Source organism: Monodelphis domestica, chromosome 7, assembly GCF_027887165.1.
Source record: "Monodelphis domestica isolate mMonDom1 chromosome 7, mMonDom1.pri, whole genome shotgun sequence".
NCBI lineage: Eukaryota > Metazoa > Chordata > Mammalia > Didelphimorphia > Didelphidae > Monodelphis > Monodelphis domestica.
This window is the reverse complement of record NC_077233.1, coordinates 195068571-195090566: the sequence shown is the minus strand read 5'-3', so window position 1 is coordinate 195090566 and position 21996 is coordinate 195068571. Positions and strand designations below refer to the sequence as shown.

General features: G+C 39.7%; 1 protein-coding gene across 1 annotated transcript; it reads left to right on the top strand.

Moving 5' to 3' along the window:
* Positions 1–7358: 7358 nt before the first annotated feature.
* Positions 7359–13651, top strand: LOC100021948 (DNA excision repair protein ERCC-6-like). The gene is given in 2 exon segments (XM_056806232.1): positions 7359–8101; positions 8103–13651. Coding segments are annotated over 2 exon segments (3363 nt in total). The 5' UTR covers positions 7359–7606; the 3' UTR covers positions 10971–13651.
* The last annotated feature ends 8345 nt before the right edge of the window (positions 13652–21996 follow it).

Sequence of the window (21996 nt, the reverse complement as noted above, 5' to 3'; positions counted from 1 at the left end):
AGCTAGTACACAGTATTGATTATAAGACAGAAAGTAATGGTTTTAAAATAATTTTTAAAGGAAGGCTATTGCAATAAGTCAGAGTATATCTCTTTCTGTTCATCTCTTTATCATGTTTTCTGTCCTCAAATCACCATCTCCCTCTCACTAGATTTCAATTCCTCCCTCTGAACCTCTGGGCTGTGACAAATGAACTTTCTACTTGACTTTCTGTGGTCTAGGCTTTCATGTCACCTCAAGAACATTTCATTGCCATACTTCAGAGCAGGAACCCTCTTCTCTTACCCCTCCTCCCCTTCCAGCAACTTTTTATGTGTTGTCTTCTCTCGTTAGATTCTCAGCTCACTCAAGCTACCTTGCTTGCTTGCTTGTATTGGTGTTATCATACCTTAGTAGACATAATAATTGTCTAATAAATACTGCATCTTTCTATCAGATGGGAGATAACGAGGGGCTGAACTAGAATGGTAGCTATGTGGATAGAGAGAAGGGAACCTATGCAAGAGATATTGTAGACGGGCAGCTGGGTGGCTCAGTAGATACAGAGTCAACCTAGAAATAGGAGGTCCTGGGTTCAAATCTGACCTCAGATACTTTGTAATTGTGTGAGCCTGGGCAAGCCAATTCCATAGCCTTTAGACTCTTAATCCCAATTCCATAGCCCTTAGACTCTTCTGCCTTGGAACCAATAAATAGTATTGAGTCTAAAATGGAAAGTTAAGATTTTCTTAAAAAAGAAATAGAAATGTTTTAGGGGCAGAGCCAAGATGGCAAAGAAGAAGCAGGGAAAGCTCAAACCACTATGAGAATCCCCTCCAACCAACCTTAAAATAATGCCTCAAGCCAATGGCAAGCCCTTTCACCCCACAAAAATGTCTAGACCCTGAGACACTGCCTAAGTCAATATCAGTGCACCCCACAAACATCCTGTAAAGTTCCAAGCCTGCAATAAGGTCTGGAATCCCAGCATGAGGCAGTCTGTGTGTGCTGCATGCCTGATCTGTGTAAGTCCAGAACAAAGTAGGGAGGCCCAGCCCAAGCTTATAGTGAGGACTTAAATCCCAGCTCAAGTCAGTGCACTGCATGCCTAGTCTGTAAAAGCCAAGGCCCCCAACCCTAGAGAAAGACAGTATGTAGTATATTGGCCTATGTAAATCCAATCTAAGGTCCAGAGGTAGCCCCAAAGTTAAAAGCCCAAGGGCAAGACAGTCCACAATGTGCCTGACCTGATCAAACCCAGAGTGAGAACAAAATTCCCTGACCAAGCCTGAGGCTACACATTGAGCCCCAGCACACAGTAGCTCACAGGGCTCTGAGCTCTGCAAACCATCAGCAAGTCTCAGAGGGTGACTGAATCAGCAGTGGGAAGTGACTTTCAGACTCCCATCCTACAGGCTATCATACCACCTTGGAAGAACTGAAACTTGCAGAAACCCAAAAATAGAGCTAAGGGAAAAAAGTAAAGTATAAGAGAGTGTTCTCTCTAACCTGAGAACAGACTTCCATAAAAGTAAAAGTCAAGAAAAAAGCTGGGAAAATGAGCAAGCATCAAAATCAATGCCTAATGATAGAAAAATTTTATGGAGAAAAAAAGAAGAGAAAAGCACAGACATAGAAGTGGGGCAATGAAAGCAAAGAAAACATATGCAAAGCTTCAAAGAAAAATATGAATTGGTCTCAGGCTCTGGAAGAGTTCAAAAAGGACTTCAAAAAAAACCTGGGAAGATCTGCATGATGCAAAGTGAAATAAGCAGAACTGGGAGAACATTGTACACAGTAACAACAATATTGTACAATGATCAAATATAAAAATGTGGCTACTCTCAGCAATGATCTGGGACAATCCTGAAAGACTTATGACAGGGAATGCTATCCACCTCCAGAGAAAGAATTGTTGGAGTTGGATGGACGCAGATCAGAGCAGACTATCTTTCACATCAGTGTGTTTACAGTTTTATTTTAGGGTTTTGGTTTTGTTTGAGTGTGCTCTTACAACAGTGACCAATATGGAAGTGTGTTCTGCATGATAATAAAATTAAAAAGAAATTAAAAAGGAAATAGCAAAATTAAGAAGAGTGGTGGGTTGGTGGGGAGAAAGGAAATAAATGTAGTTTGTATCAAAGACAGTATTTGAACCCAGATTATCAGGACTCAAAGCCCAGAATACTCTTTTCTATTTTATAAATCTCTAGGGAGATTTTGAGCTCCTTGTGCCAGAGATTTTCATGATATGATAGGCCTGGATACAAAATTTTTTCTCCTTCAAATGTCCTTCAATTTTACAGATCAGCATTTAACCCCTAATCTCCTATTCCCATTCCATTGAATTACTAATGGAATGATATATTGCCTGAAAGAATTTCAGAAGGCTTTAATCTGATTATTTTGTGATTGTCCAAGAGTACTTGGCATGTAGTAGAAAGTAATTTTTCTTTTTTTTTAATGATCAAAAATTTTAATTTATTTATTTCATTAATTAATTTAGAATATTTTTCCATGGTTACATGATTCACATTCTTTCCCTCCCCCCTCCCATAGCCAACAAACAATTCCACTGGGTTTTACATGTATTATTGATCAAGATCTATTTTCATATTATTAATATTTGCTCTAATATCACTCATAATAGAGTGATCGTTTAGAGTCTATATCCTCAATCATATCCCCATCAAACCATGTGATCAATAGTATGTTTTTTTCTGGGTTTCTACTTCCACAGTTCTCTCTCTGGATGTAGATCCCATTCTTTCTCATAAGTCCCTCAGAATTGTCCTGGATCATTGCATTGTTGCTAGTATAGAAGTCCATTATGTTCAATTGTACCACAGTGTATCAGTCTCTGTGTACAATGTCCTCCTGGTTCTGCTCCTTTCGCTCTGCATCACTTCCTGGAGGTAGTTCCAGTTCACATGGAACTCCTCCATTTCATTATTCTTTTTAGCACAATAGTATTCCATCACCAACATATACCACAATTTGTTCAGTCATTCTCCAATTGAAGGACATCCCCTCGTTTTCCAATTTTTTGCCACCACAAAGAGCACGGCTATAAATATTTTTGTACAAGTCTTTTTCCTTATAATCTCTCTGGGGTATAAACCCAGCAGTGGTATGACTGGGCAGGCAGTCTTTTAGCGCCTATTGGACGTAGTTTCAAATTGCTGTCCAGAATGTTTGGATCAATTCACAACTCCACCAGCAGTATATTAGTGTCCCAATTTTGCCCCATCCCTTCCAACACTTACTACTTTCCTTTGCTTTCATGTTAGCAATCTTCTAGGTGTGAGGTGGTACTTAAGAGTTGTTTTGATTTGCATTTCTCTAATTATAAGAGATTTAGAACATCTTTTCATGTGCTTTCATGATAGTTTTGATTTCTTTAGCTGAAAATTGCCTATTCATGTCCTTTGCCCATTTATCAATTGAGGAATGGCTTGATTTTTTTTTTGTACAATTGATTTAACTCCTTACATATTTGAGTAATTAGACCTTTGTCAGAGGTTTTTGTTATAAATATTTTTACCCAAGTTGTTGCTTCCCTTCTAATTTTGGATGTATTAGTTTTTTGTTTTTTTTTTGTATAAAACATTTTTAATTTAATGTAAACAAAATTATTTATTTTACATTTTGTCATTTTTTCTAACTCTTGCTTGGTCTTAAAATCTTTCCTTTCCCAAAGCTCTAATAAGTATACTATTCTGTGTTCCCTTAATTTACTTATAGTTTCCTTCTTTATATTCAAGTCATTTACCCATTCTGAATTTATCTTGCTGTAGTATGTGAGATGTTGATGTAAACCTAATCATCTCTCTCCTACTGAACCTTTTAAAACTTTTTTAACCTTTCCAATAAATGTGAAAAGTTGCAATTGCATTGTTTTAAGTCATATCTAACTCCATGACTCTATCTAGGGTTTTCTTGATAGAGATACTAGAGTTGTTTGCCATTTCCTTCTCCCATCCATTTGACAGAAGAGGAAACTGAGACAAATAAGGTTAAGTGATTTGCCTAGGGTCTCCTAGCTTCTAAGTGTCTGAGACTGGATTTGAACTCCATACCTGGCACTCTATCCATTGTGCCACCCAAGCAATACTACTTGATTAAGCTAAAACTGAGGCATGATGAGAATGAATATAGTAAAGAGGCTGAATTCAAATTCAAATTTTCACAACTCTAAATCCAGCTCTCCTTTCTCATCCTGGTTCCTTCACCCATCTATGAACTTCTCTACCAATGCCCCACTCCAGTTTAGTTGAATTTATTTTAATTGCTTAATTTTTTGCTTCATGATTTATAAAGTTATTGAGGGAGGAGAGCAGGAAGAATAATCAGTACAGCTAGCCTATTATGGCTCTGTCCCACTGTTCCCCCAATTTCCTGGTTAAACACCTGGGTGGGATTATTCAAATTTCCCTGGGCTGTCAACAATTTCTGCTGGTTTCTAACAAAATGCCAAGTAGGAACTCTGGTTTTTAGCAGTTCTTTAGTCATGCGTGATCTTTGGCCACTACTTTCTCCTAAATCAGTTCAACGGGAGAAGAGAAGGAAGGCAAAATATCAACAATGACTAGATTTGGAATTCTAGTATTTTGTATATGGTAGATATTCAATAAACATTTATTTTATTAATTCCTTGTGTGTTGTATACTATTTCTGAGACTGTATTTTCATATTAAAATACCCATCTATAAACTAAATCAATGAAAACTTCAGTCTATCTACCTGTCTATCTATAATCCATTTGTCCATTTATTCATTCATTCTGTGTAGTATCTTCTCCTTTAGGGAGGTTACTTCTACTTTTTTTAAACCCTTCCCTTCCATTTTAGAATTAATACTGTATTTTGGTTCCAAGACAGAAGAGTGAACCAGGCAATGGGGGTTAAGTGACTTGCTCAGAGTCATGCAATAGAAAGTGGGTTTTTTCTGCTTCTAATCTAAGCATTACAGTAGAACAAGTACTGAATCTGGATCCCAAGACCAGGGCTTAAAACTTGATCTTGCCACTTACCTTGATACAGATACAGAATAGAATGCAGGACCTAGAGTCAAGAAGTTCTGGTTCTCAGTGGAATTGCTTTTTGTCTATGGGGTGCGGGGTGGGGGAGAGAGAAGGGAAGTTTTGAAAAGGACATGAATCATGTAACCATAGGATAATCTTCTAAATTAATTAATTAAATAAAAAATTTCAATTCAAAAAAATTTTTAAACAGAATTAAGAGAGTTAAATAAGAAAAAAAAGAAGTTCTGGGTCTGAATCCTGTTGGACACTAGCTGTACAACCACGTCAAATCACTTAAATCTCTCTGTGCCTCATATTTTTTATCTGTAAAATGAAGGAGCTGAATTTGATGATCTCTTTGAGTTCTTCTAGCTCTATATCTATGATCCTACAAGTCACTTCATATCTCTAGCTCTCAATTAAAATGAAGAAGTTGGCTAGATGATGACATGTTCATTTCTCACTCCAAAGTTATTGTTTTTCTGTGTAACCTCAGATATCTCATTTCTCTCTGAACCTAAGATACGGTTTCTATAAAACTAAAGTGTTGGATAGATGATCCATCTCCCAAAACTCTCTTGGAAATGAATCAGTACCTCAGGATATACTGGAAACACCTCAGGACTGAGAGTCAGAAGATCTGATCTTGACTCCTACCTCTGTTAATTAATACCTGTGTGACTTCACTTTAACTCCAGCTCTCAGTTTCCTCACCTGTAAAATGAGAGGTTTAGACCCACATGGTCTCTTCCAGCTTTGTCTTTAATGCCCAGTATTTAGCAGGTGGTTGTTCCAACAGGACTGAACAACAACAAATTTAGCATGAAGATGCTGAGCAGGCATTAAGTTTTAAGGTTTATGTGTTTCCCAGGGCAGCATCACAGGGTTTACTTATATCTACAAGCTACTACCTATAAACTTTTCCTTCTATTGAATTGGAGGGGCTGGTGTTGGTGAAGAGGTAGGAGGGAAGGCAAGGAGAGAAGGAAACTAAAGCCTTTCAGCAATGCATTCTTGAAAAATCCTGGTCATTGGCTGGTTGACTGTTAATTGGCATTAGATCAATTGGCGTGACGTAACCAACCAATTAAAACCATCACCAGACTTGGCCTAATGCTGATTAATAACTTCCCTTAGTGCTGGGTTAGAAACCAATGGAAAGAAAATGATATTCCTTCAGCTTTTACATATTTGTGTAGCCTATAGCTATTTCTGTAGCCCCATTAGTATAAAATCCTGCAGACATCCCTGATGAGTTCTAAGGGCACAGAATGGGTCAAAAATTATGTTTATTCTTCAATAAGACACACAGAGAGTTATTTCTGTCAGGCTTTTTCCATCTAGGAACACATAATCATAATAGCAATTTCCCACATTTATACACTGTTTTAAGGCTTACTTTGTCCATAAGGGCAAGGAGGGAAATGCCAAATTATCTTAACTAAGAAACAGGATAGAAACAGTCTTCACTGACCTAGAGAATGGGAATGTGTTTCCCTCGGGTATCCTATACTTTGAGTACACAGTTTATAGGGGTACTGGCCAATGAGCTCATTTTGAATAAGAACATTTATAGAATGCCTCTGATACCATTCCTATATGGACTTACATGTGTTACCCTTTCATTGCACCCTTCTGTTGTCACTTCACTCATGTCAGACCCTTTGTGACACCATTTGAGGATTTCTTGGCAAAGGTGAGGAATGGTTCGCCATTTTATTCACCAGCTCATTTGACAGATGAGAAACTGAGGCAAACAAGGTGAAATGACCTGTCATGGGTCCCATAGCAGGTAAGTGTCTGAGGTTAGATTTAAAAGGTGGGTCTACCTGTTTTCAAGCTCGGTGCTCCGTTCGTTCACTGTTCCACCTTGGGCAAGTCCATTTACTCCCTCTGGTTCTCAGTATCCTCATCAATAAAATGAAGAATTATCTAGCCTCTGAGATCCTTTCTAATTCTAAATCTGTGATCCTTTGATTCTTTCTGTCTGTAATCCACAAAGCAAGAGTTCTTTTGCTTCCATTAAATTATAAATCCCGCCCTCCACACAACAATTCTTAAAAGTCTCTGCACACAGTAGCTTTTAACTTTAATAGGATCATAAATTGGGGGGAGGGAAGATTCAAAAGAAACGGACTTCCAGCGCTCTTCCCTTCTAGTAGGTCCCACAGCTGTAGTCATGGCGGATCTGCAGTGTCATCCGGTCCGCGGCTAAGACTGAGAGCGTGAGCGAGATCTAACGTGAGAACGAGGCTGACGCTGGGACTGAGATCGAAGTTGGGAACGAGGCTGACGCCAGGACCGAGATCGAAGTTGGGAACGAGGCTGACGCCAGGACCGAGACTGCGACCACAGCCATGGGGAGTGAGGCAGGACCCCTATTGAGCCCAGGCCAGGCATCCAGTTACAAGAGATATGTAAAGGAAGCAAAAGAAGCCACCAAGAGTGGCAATATAGAAGAGGCCCTTAAAGCTCTTCTACTTGGCCAAAGCCATTTATCCCAATGACCAGGTTCTGAGCAGAATCCAGAGACTACAGGAAGCCCTGGAAGAGCTGTCAGTGGAAGAAATTGAGGAATTTGTCAACGTGTGCAACAGTGGCCTGATGCTCTATGGGGAACTGCACGATCACCTCTTAGAGTACCAGAAAGAAGGCGTGGCTTTTCTCTATAGCCTATATAAAGACAAGAGGAAAGGTGGCATACTGGCAGATGATATGGGGTTGGGGAAGACTGTTCAGATCATTGCTTTCCTCTCGGCCATGTTTGATACTGAACTTGTAAGTCATGTCCTATTGATCATGCCAAGCAGCCTAATTAGCATGTGGCTCAAAGAATTTGCAAAGTGGACCCCAGGAATGAGAGTTGCAACGTTTCATGGGTCTAGCAAGAATGAACGTACTAAAAATCTAATTAGGATTCAGAGGAAGAATGGTGTGGCTATTACAACATACCAAATGTTAATCAATAACTGGCAGCAACTTTCCCAAATGGATGGGAAAGAGTTTGTCTGGGACTATCTCATACTTGATGAAGCCCATAAAATTAAAAGCTCATCTACTAAGTCATCAAAAATTTCCCGTTGTATCCCTGTTAAAAATCCGCATCCTCCTTATAGGAACACCAATTCAGAATAACTTGTATGAGCTGTGGTCCCTTTTTGATTTCACCTGTCAGGGATCCTTGCTAGGAACATCTAAAACCTTTAAAATAGAGTATGAAAATCCTATTATTAGGGCAAGGGAGAAAGATGCTACTACAGGAGAGAAGGCTCTGGGGTTCAAAATCTCTGAAAACTTGATGACTCTTATCAAATCCCATTTTCTCAGGAGAACTAAAGAAGATGTCCAGAAGAAAAGTGCCAATAATAAACAGAGCAGTCTTCCTGAAAAGGATCCAGGTGGTGGTGATGTCTGTGAAATGCCTTCTCTTTCCAAGAAAAACGAGTTAATTATTTGGGTGCATTTAGTGCTTCTGCAAGAAGAAATCTATAGGAAATTTGTATCCCTGAACCACATCAAACAGCTATTGATAGAAACCCATTCACCTCTGGCCGAGCTGAGTATCTTAAAAAAGTTGTGTGATCACCCAAGGTTACTGTCAGCACGGATCTGCAGTCTGTTAGATCTCAAAGGAAGTAGCCTCTCCAATGGAGATGAAAGTCAGTTGTTTCATTCAGATATCCAGATTGATCAGTTACCACATGATTCACTAATGCAAGAATCTGGGAAAGTGATATTCCTTATGGCTTTGCTTAAGAGATTACAAGATGAAGGACACCAAACTCTGGTGTTTTCCCAATCCCGAAAACTTCTAGACATTATAGAACACCTGTTAAAGGCAGAAAATTTCAAGACTTTGCGTGTTGATGGAACTGTTACTCATCTTTCCGAAAGACAGAGGCAAATTGACTTATTTCAACAGAGTCGGGGGTGGGGGGGTTCTGTTTTTCTCCTCACTTCCCAAGTAGGCGGGGTAGGTCTTACTTTAACAGCAGCAACTCGAGTGGTCATCTTTGATCCTAGCTGGAATCCTGCGACTGATGCCCAAGCAGTAGATAGAGTTTACAGAATTGGACAAAAAGAAAATGTTGTTGTATATAGGCTGATCACCTGTGGCACAGTGGAAGAGAAAATATATAGAAGACAGGTTTTCAAGGATTCATTAATAAGACAGATGACAGGGATTTTAAAAAAAAACCCTTTCAGATACTTTAGCAAACAAGAATTAAGCGAGCTCTTCACAATAGGGGATTTTCAGAATTCTGCAACACAGTTGCAGATGAATTCTCTACATGCAGGTCACAGAAAGACTGATAAGAAACTAGAAGAACATATTGCATACCTGCACACTTTGGGAATAGCGGGAATCTCTGACCATGATTTGATATTCACACATGATATTCCTGAAGAGTTAGAGGAAGAACAATCTCAGTATATTCAAGAAAGGGTTCAAAAGGCTCAAATCCTAGTTGAATTAGAGTCTCAGAATAATGAACTCTTAAAAAGCAATATAAAAAGTAGAATTGAGGAAACCTGGTTGAAAGAACCCACATCTTGCAGACCAAAGAAAAAAGGCCCAGAATTTAAGGTTGTACATCATCTTTCCCCACCTATCAATGTTGATCTTGCTCAGGAAGACTCTCTCCACTCTGGTATTGCAACTCTAAATATCACTGAAGACAGCAAGATACGCGATCTCTCCGGCATGGACGTAGATGTGTCTGTAAAACAATCTGATGTTGATGTACCTGAACACAAAGTTGATGATGAACTTAGAACTACTTTTTCCAGTGAAGAGTACCATGAAATGGAAATATCAACAACCAGTAATCCCAATGATAGTCAAGTTTCAATAGATAACACTCAAGGCAGTGTAAAGCAGTTAGCTCAGGAAATAGCAAAAGCTGGTACTGAACCAAATCCAGATCAATTAACAAAGCATGAGATTCCCCTGGAATCTCTCCTCTTGCCCATCAGTCCAGAGAAGTCTATGGAATTGGATACTTCTATCAATAGCCTAACAGGCGATATATCAGCATGCCCACATTCATGGGAGAATTCTGGACCAAATCAGAGCAGGTTAGGGAAAGCATCTTTAGTTTCTTCACTGAAGAATATTGGTGACTTCAATCTTTTCTTAGAAGACTCCCTAGGGAGTGGCCAAAATCTTTCTAATCTGCCTCTGGAACCCACTGAGAGAGAGAATATCACGTGGGAGTTAGCAGACAATCCTGGAGAGAAAAGTAGTAGCATCAAGTCTTTACAGCTTGATGATTGCTCTGATGGAGAAAGTGAACTAGAAGAGGAAATAATTCGTGTGAAAACAAGACATAATGCAAAGAAGATTGTTTCAGATGACGAAGGTGATTCTGTGATTGAGGGGATGTTATCCCCTTTACCAAACCCATTACTAATACAATTTAGTTCATCTCCTAAAAGCAACAGATCCCAATTGGAATTGTTTTTCTCTGAAATGTGCAGTGGTGGGAATAATTCTGCAATTTCTAGAAGATCCCTGGCTTCTAGGAGATCTCTTATTAATGTAATTTTAGACCACGTCGAAGATATGGAAGAAGATGCCTGTGAGCCAAAGAGTACCAATGAGTATTTAGAAGAAGCGGCATCAGTAGCAGAGTCTAGTCAAGAGTCTGAACACTCAGAAGAAGAAGCCACTGAAGAAACCTCACTGTTCCAGAGGGAGGTCTGCTCTTTGCCTGCACCTCATGCAGACTCCACCCCATGTGCATCCAATAAAGATTCCCAAGAGACACCTGAGCACAACCCAAGTTCAGCTGCAGAGGCAACAGATGAGTACGAGACTCTTGTCAGGTATGGAAAAGAATTGAAAGAGAGTGGGAAAATCCAGGGAGCACTCAGCTGTTTACTGAAAGCCCTTGATATACAAAGCACAGACCCTCAAGTCATGCTCATGGCTTTAAGTTTATATAAGCTACTTAATCAAATGTGAAAATCCACTGAAGGCCTATCTGTGCTGATTTTTGTAATTCTGTTTCTCCCAAGTGAAGGCAACAGAGGAGAGGTTCCAGCACGTTAATATAGCATGTTCATGTTCCTACTTTTTTGTGATCACTAGTTTCCTTCATTACTCCCATCAAGGCTGGGGAGGATTGAGATTTTGGCTGCCTGTTTTGTACTTATTGTTTCACTTTTGGGGCAGTCCAAATGGGAGGAAGTTGGTTTTTTAAAGGTTCTTTTATGTTTACAAGCCAGTTGACCCTGTTCTGAAAAAAAAACATCCCCAGGGTTTTGCAATCCAGAGGGGAAAATAAAAGTGAATTTCATTCAAAAATAAATAGGATCATAAATTGAGAACTGGAAGCAACTTTAGAAATCAGCTATTCTACCATCACTCCTTCTAATTGTACAGATGAGAAAACTGAGGCCCAGAAAAGCAAAGGAAGTCTTCTAAAGTTACTTAACCAAGTGGCAAAGTTGGGAGTCTAATCCACTAAGTCACCAAATCCAGTGTTCTTTCCACTCTACCACCAAAAGTTATTGACTAACTGACTGCAACAGAGGGAAGGAATACCAGAAGAGGCAGAGAATGAAGGTTAAAGAAGCAGATGACAAAAACTCAAAGACCTGCTTTTGGAGAAAACATCATTGATACTCCCCACTCTACTCTTAAAATAGCACCTCTTCCATGAAGTCTTCACAAAATAAACAAAACAGGCTCCCACCAATATGCAATATCCCTGATCTCTTCCTTCTGTATCTCTACAAAGACCTTTCTTTCACTTAATGTAAAAACTTACTTAACTAGGTCAGCTAAGTGACTCAGGGGATAGAAAGCCAGACCTAGAGATGAGAGGTCCTGAGTTCAATGTGACCTCAGACATGTCCTGGCTGTGTAACCTTAGGCAAGTCACTTACTCCCAATTTCCTAGTCCATAAGGTTCTTCTGCCATGGGACTGATGTGGGCTGAAATGTCTCCCAAACCCTGCCAAGTAGCTGTAAACCATCAAAAGAACACAGAAACAATAACTAGTCCATTAATTATGGGACTACCTTTCAGATAAGCCATAGGAGTTGCTTAGAATTACAATCATGAGAAAACTCACATCAATCTTTAAACATAACTGAGGTCCTTAGTTGGAGGGTCTCTGAACAGCAAGTATAGGTAGTTCGTTTTTCCAGTTACACAGGACTTGTTTCAAACAATGCTCAGTTTCCACACTCATTGCCTTAGAGTCTTCGGCAGAAACTAGAGCAAAGGTTGAAGAAAAAAGTTGCCCCACAGTATTTAAGAGTATTAGCATCCCTTTTACAATATAATTTGCTTCCCCTCCAGTGGGCAGAGTGGACCATGGGTAAAGTGACATCAGTTCCTTGGAAACACAGGGCGGGCAACAACAGCCCAAACAAATGACCCCTTTCTTAATAATTAAGCAAGATGAAAAGTATTCCTGAAAGCCCCTACCCACTATACTTACCACTTTTATCTTTGCTTACCCTTTACCTATTACTTACCGCAGCTTCTTACCTCCTTACCTTGCTTTATTTACTTACTATATTAGCCAGCTAACTGTTTATAGACACACTATTACTATATTCTCTTATAATAAATCTTGTTTCTTTCCCAATGGAATTAGTCTGAGCAGTCAGTCAATTTTTTAGACAAGACCCAGTCAGCCTTGCCCACATCAGAATCAATGCTTAGTATGAGTCTAAGACGGAAGGTAAGGGTTAAAAAAATCTTGTTTAACTAGTTATTTGTTTGGCTTATGAATTTGTTTATTTGTTCATGAGTAAAAAATCTAGGATACTAGGGCTAAAAGAGAATTTAGAATATCTAGTCCCTTGTGTTAGGTGAAACTACATGATATTATAAAGAAAAGAATACCAAGACTGAATGATATTATTGCTTCATGATATCTAGACCCCCAAAAGTTCACTACAAAAGGGTCTATCCAACACTCTGAACTTGTAGTCAGATCATCTGGATTCCAATCCTGATTCCTTCTACTCAAATCAGTTACCAAATTTTAATTCTACTCCACATCTACTCTTTCATCCATCATATTATTGTCATTTTTTGTTCTTTCAGTTTCATCCCTTCATAACCACATTTGGCATTTTCTTGGCATAAATCTTGGAGTAGTTTCCCATTTCCTTCTCCAATTCACTTGACAGATGAGGAAACTGAGGCAAGTAGGGTTAAATGACTTGCCCAGGGTCATGCAACTAGTGTCTGAGACCAAACTTGAAAAGATGAGTTTTCTTGACTCCAGGCCTGGCACATTCTCCAACAAATCACCTTATCTGCCCCCACAGTGCTCTGCACACAGTTGGCACTTAAATGTTTTTAATTGAATGGAAAGCAATGAAAAGCATTAATTCCATTAATTGGGATAAGGTGTTTCATTTTTAAAGGAACCAGTTTCTGGAGGCAATATTGATACAAATAAGTGGCTTATACAAGTATTCCTGATATCATTCCCTTTGTGTGAGATTGGCCCTGTTATAAAGGTAATCCCTGCATTCCACTTAAAAATGAAATTTGCATTTATGTTTGTATTTTACTTTCTATTTAGTCTAACACATTCCACTGGTCTTCTAATCAAGGTGATCAATTTCTATTTGTCTTCTTGAATTGATGTTTTCCAACTTTCTAAAATGAACCTCGGTTGTTGTTTTTTTCCTCAACTTTATTCAGGGTATATTCTTTTAATCCAAACTAACTTGATTTAGTACATAAGTCTTTCAAAAGTGTTTGCTTATCAATAGCAGTTAAACTATCATCTAATGCTATTCTTTTAATTCTTGGTACCCTTCTTTGTACGTTATACTTTATGGTCATTTTCTCTTCCCTTTCTAGTTTTCCCTGCCCAACTGACTCTTTTGATTTTTCTGAAAAATAAAGGTTTGGTAAATTTATTCTAGTTTGCCTCTTCCTGCTTTATAATTCAAAAATACAGAAAAGCAGTTAGGTCAAAAAGGGACATGAGGCTTGGCATCAAATTCTTCCTCTGTATCTGTAAAATAGAATGATAAAAGTTTTATTACCTATCTCCCTTGGTTATTGCATGGGTAGTACTCCATAAAACAAAGTGCTTATAGAAATGCGATTATTATTTTTTAGTAGCTATGTTTCCTTGGACAAATTTTCTAATTCCCTAGAGCCTTGGTTTCCTCATCTATAAAAATGGGATAATAATAACCATCTTGCTCCCTTCAGGAGGATCACAGATTTAGAGCTGGAATGGAATTCAAAAGCCATCTAATCCAGTCCCTTGTTTTATAGATGAGAAAAATAAGGCCCAGAGATTTTAAATAACTTATCTAAGGTATACACACAGATATTACATGTCAGAGGTGGGATCTGAATCCAGATTCTCTAACTTTTGGGCAGCTAGGTGGTGCAGTGGATAGAATGCTGGAACTGAAATCAGAAAGACTCATCTCCCCGAATTCAAATTGAGTCTCGGACACTTAAAAGGTGGGTGACTCTGGGCAAATCATTTAACCACGTTTGCCTCAGTTTCTTCATCTGCAAAATGAGCTGGAGAAGGAAATGGCAAACTATTCCAGTATTTTCGCCAAGAAAACCTCAAATGGAGATCTGCAGAGTGGGAGACAAGTGAAACAGTTGAGTACATCTCTACTTTAGGGCTAATGTATTTTCTACTATATTCTTGCTTCCAAATCTGCTCAAGAATCAAATAACTCATATTTAAGACATCTTAAATTATGAAAACGATTTTCCTCAAAATACACTTTGGGGAAGGTAGTACAATTATTATTTCCATTTTACAGATGAGAAATCTGAAAAGTAAAGCAAATTGTCCAATATCACATGACTTATTAAACATCAGAATTGAGATTTGAAACCACCCATAACTTTCCAGTTGCAAGTCCAGTACTCCTTCTGCCATATGGAGCTTAAAATGAATTTTAAATGCTATGAAACAAATAAGAGCCTATACAAATATGCAATATTATCATTCTTTTGCAAGAAGATGGTTGATAATGACAATATCATAGCCTGTTACTGGGCTGCCAATGATTTACTTAGGACTTCATTGAAATTTACAAAAAATATTCTCATGAATGTCTCCAATTTCTAACACTGCTTATAATTTTTTTCTTATTAAAAATGTAAAGTTCTATATGAATGGAGTCCAGTTTGGACCATGCTCCCAGAGGTGTTTTTTTTTGTTTTTTTTAATAAGGCTAGTCCTCTTTCTCCCTCCTGGAGATCCCAATCCCAATACAGATCCACATAAAAAGCTGTTCTATTGTCTTACTTGGGCCACTTTTGTTCCTCCTTGGACTGCCTAGAGGCAGTGAATAGTGCGAGACTCACTATACATAACCTTGGCTAAATTACTTTAGCTACCTGGGTCACAGTTTCCCCCCTACTTGGGGTAGATGATCTCCAAGGTCCCATCTAGCTCTTACTCTGATCTTTCACAAGCTCAGAGGACAACTAAGGGGCATTGATTGTAAGCTAGAGAGGGTCTAAGAAGACATAGACCCAACTCTCATTTTATAGGAAAAGAAACCAAAGACCCAGCTCTTCCTGAGTCCTAGTCCAATTCCCTAACTACTACACCAGCTAACTCTAAAAGAATGGGGGAAATGTCATAGCATTTATAGGTATCAGCGTCCAGATAACTCTGACTGAAAAGAAAGACTATTCTGGCTTCAAATCTTAATATGTATGAATGTTTTGACTTACTCACTGTTTAATAAACAGCCTTTGAATTTGGGTTTAAGCCACCATAATAATACAGCCTTCCCGCCCTCCCTCTGGCTTTCTTTTGAGAGACAAAGAAGCCCACCAGTTAACAGCTCCTTCTGTTGAAGCCCAACTCTCTGAGGGAGGGTGAACCAAAAGACAGAAAGCCCTGATGCTCTTCATCTTGGAACTGGCACTCCATTTTTACTATTCCAAAAGTGCACACCCGCCTCTAATGACAAACATCCGAACCACCAAGAATCCTCCTTTGTAAAATCACATTTGCTCCTCACTTGTTCTGGGCTCTACACAATGTGCATTCACCATGAGAAGGAAGTAGTCCTGCCAAGAGAGCAAAATTCCGCCAAACCTCGAATTAGGGAGAGATTTCCCCATCATCTCTCCCCAGTGCCATCTGGAAGTCTTCCACTTCCTATTTACAAGTCCAATCTATTTCACTGAATTTCCAGATTCCAGAGTCTAATTCATTTCACTGAAAAAAAAGAAAAAAAACAAAAATAAAAACCAAGACCAGAGTAAGTCAAGTGTGGTAACTCTAACCCACCAAAGGACCACAGCCCAAAGCTATTAGGCTTTCATTGTACAAGAGAGAGCAAAATAGACTTTGCAAGTAAGGTCAGTCCAATTGCCACCTTCTGTGGGTATTACTACAACTTAGCTGTCATCCATGAACTATGTCATATGGGACTGGAAACTGTCCTCAATGTTGAAGAGCTAACTACAAAGCAAAAAAGAAAGACAGTTCCTGCCCTCAGAGAGCTGATGTTCTTCTTAATCCTTACTTTCTCTCATAATTAGCAACAGTACTATGTATTGGTTTCAAGGCAGAAGAGCAGTAAGGGCTAAGTAATGGGGGTTAAGTGACTTACCCAGGGTCACACAGTTAGGAAGCCAGATTTGAGGTCAGATTAGAATTTGGGGTTTACATTCTAGTGGTAAGAAGATAATCCAGGCAGTTAAAGTTGGAGGAAGTTGGGGAGGGGTGTGGGTGGGAAAGGAAATGGGGAGGAATAAGCTATTCAAACAGGAGCATGGTGGGGAAGTCCAGGAGAATAGGAAATAACCCAGCAGAACTGGGACCAGGAGTTCCTCAGGTAAGGGCGAGGGAAAATGAGAGACCAGAGAAAAAGACTGGAGTGGAAGGACTTCATCTACTGGTGGTAGAATGAGAGTGTTTTATTTCAAGCTGATAACCTCTTTTAAAGGCAAGAACTGGAGACAGTAAAGCAACCCTTGGAGAAGCATCAACGAGAAGGTGCAGCAGATAAAGCTCTGAGGTCACCCGGTTCGTGGAACAGTCTAACCATTAATAACATGTTATTGCGAGGATGATGATGATGATGATGACGTTGATGATGATGATTCTTAGCATCATCATGAAGGTGAAGGAGAGGGCACTTGAAACTTATCTAGACTGACTCTGAGGAATCCACCTGTGGAAGGGCACCCACATTTTAATCCTAGACTAGACAGACTCTGAGTTCTTTGCCTCTGACAACCCAGAGGGGAATAAAGCCCATCCCCAAAAGAGAAGCCTTAGAAGAAACCTACTCATAGAGGAAGAGGGGTGGTATGGTAGAAGGATGTTTCAGGGCAACAAAGCCCCAAATGCAGAAGGAAAGTAATCTGGGAGAGTCAGAAGCAGAAAACTTCCCCACAGATGTAGACTCTAAATGATCATCCTGGTGCAATTATCAACAATATGGAAATAGGTCTTGATCAATGACACATGTAAAACCCAGTGGAATTGCATGTTGGATATGGGGGAGGGGAGAGGGAGGAGGGGAGGGAAAGAACATGAATCATGGAACCATGGAAAAATATTCTAAATGAATTAATTAAATAAAAATGTTCAATTAAAAAAAAAAGAAAACTTTCCCACAGCAAAACAAACAAACAAACAAAAACAAAACACACAAAAAGGTTTCCAATGCTAATATTTTTACTCTTTTTTTTTTTTAATTCAGAGAACAGACCTGGGATTTCATTGGTAAAGAAATTCCCAATGAGGAAACCCCAGCTAACAGTGTAGATCAGCACCTGTTCTACAATGTACAGTCTGAGAGAATTATCTGGGGCACTAAGACTTGAAGTGACTTGCCCAAGATCACACAGCCTGTACTCATCAGAGGCAAGACTCCAGCTCCTGTCTTCTTGCCTCCTAGCTAGCTCTCTATTATATCAGTATGCCTTTTACTTACTCTTATGAAATAAAATTCCCCAAAGCAAATCCCCAGGAAGCAGAAGCTGATATAAGTGAGTTCTATGTTCTGTTAACCTAGGAAGACACCTCATTGTGCTTTGAAGACTTGACACAGGTAAACACTGGCATTGGTGCCAGCAGGAGGCAAAGTTGTCCCCAGGAGGTCATGGCCATTGGCCTCCCCCAGCACGGAGAGGGGCCCGGCAGCTGGGGGGAGAAGAGTCAGCTATGCCAGCTGTGCATTAACAAGACCTGAGCTTCACATATGTGCAGTCAAGACAGAGACCTGCCCTTTAACTAAGGCAAAACAGACAGGCCTTTCCCTACCCTAACAAGCAGTTTAGACTAGATGCCTTCACAGCCCTTTTTAACTCATACAAGTCTATGATCTTTCTACATGCTGACTTTTTATTTTAAACCCTCACTTTCTGTCTTAGCATTGATACTGTGTATTGGTTCCAAGGCACAGGAGCAGTAAGGGCTAGGCAATGGGGGTGACATGACTTGCCCAGGGTCACCCAGCTAGGAAATGTCTGAGGCCAGATTTGAACCCAAGACCTCTCATTTCTGGGCCTGGCTCTCAATCCACTGAGTCACCTAGCTTCCTTCTAAAGGTTAAGAAATTGAGGTTCAAAAGTTAAGTGACTTGCCTAGGGTCTCATATCACAGTTTGTAAGTATTTAAGGCAGAATTCCAATCCAGGTCTATCCTGATTCCAAGGCTAACAATCTCCCCTATATCATTTTACCTCTCTAATCTAATCAAGAGATAGCAGTTAATTGATTTATTCCCATGATTGACTATACAGAACAAAAACTAGACCTTCTTTCTCCTGATTCCCACTTGTGTATTGTCTGTCTACCAAGCCACATAATATTTTTTAAAATATAAAGGTAGGGGCAGCTAAGTGACTCAGTAGATAGAGAATCAGGCCTGAAGAGGGGAGTTTCTGGGTTCAAATGTGGCCTCAGACACTTCCCAGCTGTGTGACCCTGGGCAAGTCACTTAACCTTCATTGCCTAGCTCTTACTGCTCTTCTGCCTTGGAACCAATATTTAGTATCCATTCTAAGATATAAGGTAAGAATGTGTGTGTGTATAAGCACTTTCTAATTCTGTATTCATGATAAAACAAACCACATTTGTTACTTTGTAAGGCTCAAAACACCTGCAGATGTTTGTATAATCTTACTCTTCCTTTCCCACACATACTTTCCTTTGTTAACTCCATTTCTATCCAAATTAACATTTGAACCCCGTAATTGGAATAGCCTGCACAAGCACAGCTGCTAATCATTCCTCAATCCATTGGCTTCTCCATTAGAGTTCAACAAACAGACATGACCTAATCGCCACCGTTGCTTAATCCATACTCCTTTATTTATTTGTTTATTTATTAGAAATTCATCAGACCAAAGGGCTTTAAAAGATTTCCTGCCCTTTGATCCAGCTATATTACTACTGGGTTTGGACTCCAAATAGACAAAAAAAAAATGTTCGTACAAAAATATTTGTAGCTGCACTTCTTGTGGTGGCCAAAAAAAATGGAAACGAGGTGGTGTCCCTCGCCTGGAGAATGACTGAATAAATTGTGATATCTGCTGGGGAGAGAATAATATTGTGCTATAAGGATTGATGGATTTTTATAAGAATTGGAAAGACCTCCATGTACTGATGAGGAGTGAAATGAGCAGAACTATTGTACACAGAAAGTGAAACATTGTGGGATAATCAAATGTAATCGATTCTGCTACTGATAGCCATGCAATGATCCAGGACCATCCCGTGGAATTTATGAGAAAGAACTGTGGGAGCAGAAACGCAGAAAAGAAACATATGATTGGTTGCGTGGGTATATGGTTTGGGGTTTTGGTTTTAAAAGATTACTTTATTACAAAAGCGAATAATATGGACATAAGTTTTGAGAAATAAAACATGTATAAACCAGTGGAAGGAGGGAGGGGGAAAGGAAGAGGGGAAAGAGAGAACATGAATCATGGAACCATGGGAAAATATTCTTAAAAATATAAATTAAATGATGTGGAAAAAAGAGAAAAAAGGGAAAAAATCAGCTGAAAGAAATCTGAGCAATGCGAGTTAGCTTGACATACACCTTTGTACCACTTGCAAGACAAGAAGAGGGTGGCAGAAAGTGAAGGCGAATCAAATTTTGCTAATCAAAAGGACTGATTTCGAAGGACATCTTGCTAAGCTTCCAAATACTCCTTTAACTCTTATTTAATTAAGCCTCGTGGAAGTTAGTGAGCTGAAAAGTGTTCAACGGGCACCACCTAGTGCCCAAACAGGAAATTGCTAAATTGATACACCTCGTCGCGCCTGAAAAGGGGTTTGGAGTTAAGGAAGGGAGGGAAGACGTCCCAAAATCGGAGTTGAAGGGGTCCCGGAGCTGGGCACTTGGACTCTGTAACTGAGCAAGAATCTGTTCTCTGACCTTCTCAACAAATGGCTAGCCAGAGTCTTCTTTCTTGAAGACTCCACGGAGAGGGACACCATCACCTCGCCCAAGGGAGTCCTTTCTACCTCAGGTTAGGTCTAATGGTTCGATAATTTTTATTTCAAGCTACAACCTCCTCCTCTCCCCTCCCCATAGTATTTTTTCCCCTCCGTTACACTGTGAATTCCTTGAGATAGGGATAGTCTTTTGCTTTTCCTTGTATTCCTATTGCTAAGCACTGTCGCTGGCACATGTTTGCTGACAACTGACTTTGTTGTTCAGTCCTTTTCAGTTGTGACTCCATTTAGGGTTTTCTTGGCAAAGATTGTTGATATTTAGCTTCTGACACAGAGAGAAAAAGGGGGGGGGGGGGAGGCGGTAATGCATAAACTCTAAGAAAGATTTTTATAGAGAGTAGAGGGCATTGCATCATATTTAGGAGGTGTTTCTTTCCCACCAAATATTGTTGATGTAAAAGCATTACCCAAAACATTTCTAGGGCTCCTCTACAAACCCAAACAATCCCAGAAGTCCTAGTTTATTCCCAGGTATCCCACCTGCTGCTTGCATAAACAGCTTTGCTATGACCTTCAGCAGAACACAGAGGCATGTCCATGAAAATTATTCATGGCTCCTTTCTCAAGGGTCAGACCCCAACATTTATTCATGGCTCCTTTCTCATGGGTCAGACCTCAACATTTATTCATGGCTCCTTTCTCATGGGTCAGACCCCAACATTTATTCATGGCTCCTTTCTCACTGGGTCAGACCCCAACATTTATTCATGGCTCCTTTCTCATGGGTCAGACCCCAACATTTATTCATGGCTCCTTTCTCATGGGTCAGACCCCAACATTTATTCATGACTCCTTTCTCATGGGTCAGACCCCAACATTTATTCATGGCTTCTTTCTCACTGGGTCAGACCCCAATATTTATTCATGGCTCCTTTCTCACTGGGTCAGACCCCAACATTTATTCATGGCTCCTTTCTCATGGGTCAGACCCCAACATTTATTCATGGCTCTTTCCTCACTGGGTCAGACTGTAACATCTCTTTGACCTTATCAGAGATACTAGAGTGGTTTGCCAATTCCTTTTCCAGCTCATTTTACAGATAAGGAAACTGAGGCAAACAGAGCTAAGTGACTTGTCCAGGGTCACACACACAGTAAGTATCTGAGGCTGGGCTTGAACTCAGGGAGATGAGTCTTCCTGACTGCAGGTCTAGCATTCTATCCACTGCACCACTTAGCTTCCCTTTGCTTTTAATCTTCACTAAAACAAAAATCAGTTTGTAGGAGTTTCACCTCAGTGCTTATCAATGGTTAGAGAATGGACAGGCCACCACTTTCTCACTTGACTCTTGAGATGCAGTTATGAAGGCACAGGCTGATTTCTCATGAGACAGACGCTGAATCATCCATTCTTCGGGCTCTGTAGCCAATACAGAAACTCTTGAGAAAACTACGTGGCTCAGTGGAACAGTTCCAACATTCAAATCTGGCCTCAGATCTTTCCCAGCTATGTAACCTGGACAAGTCATTTAACCCCAGTCGCCTAGCCCTTACTAAGCTCTTCTGCCTTGGAACCAGTACTTAGTATTGATTTGA